At 41.2% G+C, this 6658-nt stretch overlaps 1 protein-coding gene across 2 annotated transcripts in view; it reads left to right on the forward strand.

Annotated features, from left to right (window-relative positions):
* Epdr1 (ependymin related 1) overlaps positions 1-3550 on the forward strand; it is a 28361-nt gene extending 24811 nt beyond the window's left edge. The window contains exons 2-3 of one of the 2 annotated variants that reach the window (XM_059263366.1): positions 587-795; positions 1892-3550. In XM_059263366.1, the coding sequence (XP_059119349.1) occupies positions 587-795; positions 1892-2088 (406 nt within the window). In that variant the 3' untranslated portion in view covers positions 2089-3550. Of the gene's footprint in view, positions 1-586; positions 796-1891 lie in introns of those variants that run through there. The other variant, XR_009379353.1, reaches the window with a different exon arrangement.
* The last annotated feature ends 3108 nt before the right edge of the window (positions 3551-6658 follow it).

Below are 6658 nucleotides of genomic sequence, written 5' to 3' on the forward strand. Positions count from 1 at the left end.
GATCGCAAGTCTATATTGGCAAGCTTGCTTTATGAGTCATTTACTCTGGAGGTTCCTCGCCTTTTGTCCTTGCTGCCTCAGGCTCCTCAGGCTACACAGAGAGTGCCTTCTGTCAACAGAGCAAGTCACTCAAGAAGTAACCAGGCAGTGAGGTGCAGGTGCTCTGTCTCCATGCCTGCAGTGAGTTCTGTCTTTAGGGATATTTCTGTAATTCTTCAATCTAATGCTATAGGATCCCAGCCAAAGGCAAGTCTTCCTTTGTCCCTCTAAACAAATTACCTTAAGCCAGTGTGAAACCTACATGTCCTCTTCGTGTCAGTAGCCTAAGCCTGGGGTCTAGCATTTAGTTGTTCAGTGATAAGAATTCACCTCATGAACAATCAAGTTTAATTCTAAATTTTATTTTTTCCATGCTTGGGTTGTTTGGTGTGAATAAAGTCTACTGTAAAGAACAAATGATTTGCAACCATTTTAAAGTAATTTATGTGATAACTTATATCAAAGGCCTTTGGGCTCTATGCTGATGAAAGACATGATGATTTTAACATAAAAGCTCTTAACTATTTTCTTTTAATCCACATTTCAGATTATTTGAATACATTTTGCTCTATAAGGATGGAGTGATGTTTCAGATTGAACAAGCTACCAAACAGTGTGCAAAGATCTCCTTGACAGAACCCTGGGACCCTCTCGACATTCCCCAGAATTCTACCTTTGAAGATCAATACTCCATTGGGGGGCCTCAGGAGCAGATCACTGTCCAGGAGTGGTCCGACAGAAAGACAGCCAGATCCTGTAAGGACGGAAAGGATTCATGTATTGCATCTCAGGGTGTATGCTGGGGAATATTGTCTTTAAGCCCCTTAAGGAAAAGGAGTTGTTAGGGAAACTTATATGCTTAGGTGAATCTTAAAGCCCATGTAAGCCCCCTTGTGTATTTTACAACTATGTATAACTGCTTTCTTAGTGGGTCTTGAAACACCTCCATCTCCTAGTGTCACTTGCATGTCTCTGTCACTTTGGATCTTATGGACTCACCCTTTACTGTAGACTTTTTATGATCTCCATGAGGACTGTGTCCTGAAAGGAATTCTTTCCAAGAATCCTCCTGAATTAGTTGCCAACATTTCCTTCCACCATTACTTTCTAACACGGCAGTGTCCAGACCTGCTCCGTTATTTTAAATGCAAACAGGCCTGCTTTGATATAAAACTATTCCTTTTAATTCTGAGCTTGTTTTGCAACATGAAGAGTAGACATTCAGTCTGTGAGAAACTGTATGGGATTTAACCAAAACATTAAGCATAAAATTGTCATATGGTCCAGACACACAACTCTGAATATATACTCAAAAGAGTGATTACAGAGACTCAGTTATTTGTACACCTCTGTTTATAGTGGCTTCATTCCTGGCATCAAACTGTTGGAAACAACTCACATACCATCAGCAGATAAGTGGATAAACAAAATGTGATGTATCCCTACAGTAGAGTAATTTTCATCCTTTGAAAGGAAGGGGTCTGAATTCTGGCATCGGTAGTAAAATAAATAAATCTTGAGGCCACTATGTTAAGGGAAATAAGCCAGTCACAAATGATAAATATCATGTGTATGAAGTACCCAAATCTATCTATCAGACAGTCAGGAGCATGCTGGATGCAAAGCATTGGAGGAGAGGAAGATGGGAAACCATTGAACAAGTAAGAGTTTTTAGTTTGGGAAAGTTGCAAAGTGGTGATAATTGTAAAACAATGTAAATGTCTCCAAAATGCATCCTTACAAAGTTAAATGGTGCATTTTAGGCCGGTTATATTTTACCACACACACGAAAAAAATGTACACGAATTTTGCCTATCTTCTCTCTGAAAAGGTCAACTTTTTTCCTCTTTAGATGAAACCTGGATCGGTGTTTATACAGCCAAGGATTGTTATCCAGTCCAGGAGACCTTCATCAGGAATTACACCGTGGTCCTGTCCACACGTTTTTTTGATGTGCAGCTAGGCATTAAGGATCCCTCTGTGTTCACCCCACCAAGTACATGCCAGACAGCACAGCCAGAGAAGATGAGTGAAGACTGCTCCTGGTGAACTTGCCAGGACAGAAGCGACCATCTTGGCTCTTAGCGACCCTGTCTGGAAATGGATGCAGCTCTTCAATGGAAATAAAAATAATTTTAGGGGGGTAAACCCTGATGTGGGTTTTCTTGTACGTCTGACTCTGGCTGCTCAGCTCTGTTTTCAATGGAGAACTCGTGGCAGTCTCAACTGGCTGGTAGGGACACTTTGCACACTTCTAATGTCTGTTTGGGGCTGTCCTTTCTGTGTGCAGGTGTGTAGTCCATGCAGTAGAGTAGGAAGGGGTGAGGGTGGGTACAAGGAGTTTGCCTCTTCAGGGATGGGCATTTTACTATTGCCATTAAGAACTGAAGGTGATGATAAAATGTAGAATGATTTAGTTCAGTTCTCTCCTTACAAAGGAAGTCCCTTGCTTGTCTGCACCAGAGTGGCAACAGTTCCCACTGACCCCACTCCTGCCTTTTGCCACTGCAAAATGACCCTTTAAGATTCCTTCTAGACCTGAATTTTGTGGCATGGCCCAATAGATGTAGATATTCTGCGAGGAAGTGGAAGTTTATAATAGGAAGTAATGATTCCTCTGAAGGGAAAAGCAAGTTTTAAGTAGGAGGCTCAGGTAATCTTAGTGTTTACATATGAGATGAAGTGAGAGCCTTGTGTGTGCTGCTTTCTATGCTAGAGTGAGATTAGTGAGATGAACTTTCATGCATTTTCTAGTAGACAGGATTCTAAAACAGCACTGAATTGGGAGGCCCCCTAAGTCAGGACTAGAATTCTCTTTTACTCTTAACTCCTTTAAGTATTAAAAGCACTAGGCTAGCCTTTGCCTGACTTCCCTGGAACTCTATTTCACTACAGCTGTGTCAATACGACTTCTGCTCATGCTTCCAAGGTCAGCTCACGTGTGACCTCTGCAAACTGCTCCCACACCTGCATTCATTGCACCTTGCAGTTTGGCATGCCTTGCTCACAATACTCATTATTCTGTGTGAGGGTTTCTGCCCTCCACTGTCCTGGCTAAGAGCCCCTTTAGTACGGGTACCATGTTCTGTTTACTGTAATATCTCCAGCACCAAGCAAGTGCCTGGCACGTAGTCAGTGCCCTCAATATTTGTAGAGTGGAGCTCACCACTTCTGTTGGTGTTCAGTTTCCTCATCTATTAAGCAGGGTTGGGTTTTCTGATTGCTATGGAGACTTCCAGTAACACAACTTACTATTATAGAGTCTTCTATCACTGTGTCCATGTTTTATTTGGCCATGTATCATCTTTATTTATCAAGAGAAATGTGTGATGCTTGCTTTATACTGAAAACAATCTATATTGTAATTTATCTATACATTTAAACAAATTTAATGACATCTCACAAATTGTTCTTTGATGTGTTTGTTTCTGTAATAAATATGGATGAACTCAATTATAAGGAAGTTAAAATTCTTCTGTAATAAGTAAATAAAATACTTACCATAATAAAATACCAGATTGGTTATCCTCTCTTCAGAGCCTGCTAAGTTTCATCTTCCATAAAGTCCAGTCTTCAGTTGTGTGGGTCAGAAGGAAGCTTCAAAGCCAGTCTTAATCTGTTTTTCTCCCTCAGTCCTCATCGCTAATCAGGACCCCAACTAACATCAGAGTGTAGTTCTTACACCTACCACTTGTATCCATCTCCTCAGCTACCACTAAGTCTAAGTTCTTGACATCCTTGGCTTTGGGAGGAGTGTTTACACTTACCAGCCTTTCTCTGGCCTATTTTCTAGGAAGTAGCCTGTTCTCATTATCTGTAATGCATTCATCATTATATACCAGCACCAAGCACCTGCCCTCTACAGTAGCTGTGCTGATTCCTGGCATCACAAAGGAGAGTGAAGGCCAGCCAAGGACCACGAGGAATGGCACAGCTGCATTCCAAGAGTTCCAGCCTACAAAGAATTTGTGGCGGTGTTTGCCCACTTCCTGTATCCCCACCCACAGAATAACCTTTGTCCAGTCCAAACCACAGATCTCTGCTCAGCCCTGAGACTCTGGGCACATCCCAGGCCATATCTACAATCAAAGCAGGAAGTAAAACCTATCTTATTAATGGACACAGAAAGTGGATGTGTTTTCCTTTTTCATTTGACCCATTCTAGTAATTAAAGCCCTTCACAGAAACTAATAAAAAGCCCTGACATAGAGCCACACCTGCTTTCTGCACTGGACTATGGGAGTCAAGGTACCTGCCTGGTCATTCTGGTGCCTGCCTGGTCATTCTGGTGCCTGCTTGGACATTCTGGTGCCTGCCTGGACATTCTGGTTCCAGTCATTCTCTTATGAAGATGACTTACTTATTGGAAACTTTGCCACATGTGACTTCTTAAAATTGGAACCTGAGCACACCTAAAAATTGTTCAAATATTTAAAGAGGGCCAAAAGTTGTGTCTCTGTGGAAATGTTCCATGAGGCACACACAATTCCCTACTCCACTAAGTTCACATCACTCAAAAGCTCCCATTTAACTCTTGCTGGATTCTTCTACCACCTCTACCCTCAGCATCCCTGTGACTCCTTTCAGGCCCTGTGCCTGCCTGTGTATTGCCCATAGCACCCATGGTGTTTTCAACTTCTCCAGATGCGTTGATCTAGCCTTCCTTCAACCACAGAAGTACTTCAGCTGAAGAGACAATGCATCTGTCATTCATTTCTAGTCAAAATAATTTCACAGTTTCGGTTGGATGAGAGAATGAGTCCCTTCAGCCAAAGATTTATGAATAACTATTAAATGCCACTTTAAAATCAAATTGAATTTTATAGACATCCTGGCGTCAATAACCATCTCTTTTACAAACATTGCTAGGGTAGTAATAATAGAAATATATTTTTATTTGCTTTAGGTGGAATTATGAACTCAGCTACCATGTGCAGAAAAATACTGAACCGATAACTCATTGTGGGTTTCATGCATGAAGAATGATGCTTATTTCTATAATGGTTTAATTTTAAATTTTTATTATTTGGGCAACATTGACACATGACTTTCAAATTATTTCATACTTAACATTGCAAGATGTAGATTAGTACCGTCAATTAAAGCATAATTTATAGTGAATGCAACACACACAGCATTCAAGCCATTTGAGTGTATGCACCTGTGTTCTGTGCAAGGTACCTACCTGTGTGTGTGTGTGCGCGTGCGCGCCTCTGTGTGTGTGTGTGTGTGTATGTGTGCGCGCCTCTGTGTGTGTGTGTGTATTCTGATTTATATGATTGTTGGAAATGTCAGTGACTGTATACATTAACATCGTGGAAGCAATCAGAAAACCAGTTCAAGCCCAACATAGGTATGTGCTTTATTCAGTTTCTTAGAGGTAAAATATCCATTTGCCACCTTCTACTGTCTTCTCCCCATTCCCCTACCATGCATTAGTTAGTGTTTCTGTTGCTGTAATAAAACACCATGATCAAAAGCAACTTGGGGAGGAAAGGGTTTACTTCAACTTACAGTTCCACAGTGCATCATTGAGAGAATTCAGGACAGGAACTCGAGGCGTGAACCTGCTTATTGGCTTGCTTCTCATGGCTTGCTCAGTCTGGTTTTGTACATCATCTAAGGCCACTATCCCAGGAGTGGCATTACCTATAGTGATCTGAGCCTTTCCACATCAACTATCAATCAAGAAAATAAACCACAGTCTTGCCCAATTGAGGCTCTCTACTCCAAAATGACTCTAGCTTATACCAAGTTGACATAAAGTCAGCCAGGACATACCTACCACAAACAGACCCCTGACACTAACGTATACCACATGACAAGTGAACTATAGCTCTACAGAGGAATTCAGATGGATCCCAATACTTCTGATATCAGTTGCATCAGTGACTTTGCTCAACTCAACAGTGCCAACAGTATGAGTATAGAAGTCCTGATGTGAACTTAAGTCTTTGATTACAACCCAAACTATATCTATGTCCCAAACAGCAAAGAAATCTAAAGGAGATGAAGAAGGGCACATTCTATTTGGCATCATAAATTCTCAGTCCAGAGGAGTTGTGCACATTGATGGACAGACATAAAGATAGCACAGATCTTAGGAAAGTAGCACATTGGAAAATTTCAATTCAGGTACCCCTCTTTTAAGGTATGGTGCCATAGAATAGGTCAAACTGAAAGATCTTCCCTAAACCATGACCCATATGCTGCTTCTGCTAGCAGTTCAGAATCATTTCCATGTCTAAGGACCATATATCACAGTGTAGGTTGTTCTTTAATGAAGAAGGAAAAATCTTTAAGAAAAAATCATATAGGTTCCCGGAATCATGCTCCCACACTTTCAGGCCACTATTTTTTAAATGGCTTTTATATTATCCACTGTAACCACTAAAGTTTGTTTTTATGGTGTTTTCAATACAGAGGAATCAAAGTGTCCTATTTTTCTTTCTGCTGCTGCTATGAACACAATAGCCAAAAACAACCTGGGGAGGAAAGTGTTTATTTTGCTTACACTTGCACGTCACCATTCATCATGGTGGAAGTCAGGGCAGGAATTCAGGCAGAGACCTAAGAGGAGTGCTGCTTTTGGGCCTGTTCTCCAGGCTCACATTCAGTT

This window comes from Peromyscus eremicus, chromosome 5, assembly GCF_949786415.1.
Source record: "Peromyscus eremicus chromosome 5, PerEre_H2_v1, whole genome shotgun sequence".
Taxonomy (NCBI): Eukaryota; Metazoa; Chordata; class Mammalia; order Rodentia; family Cricetidae; genus Peromyscus; species Peromyscus eremicus.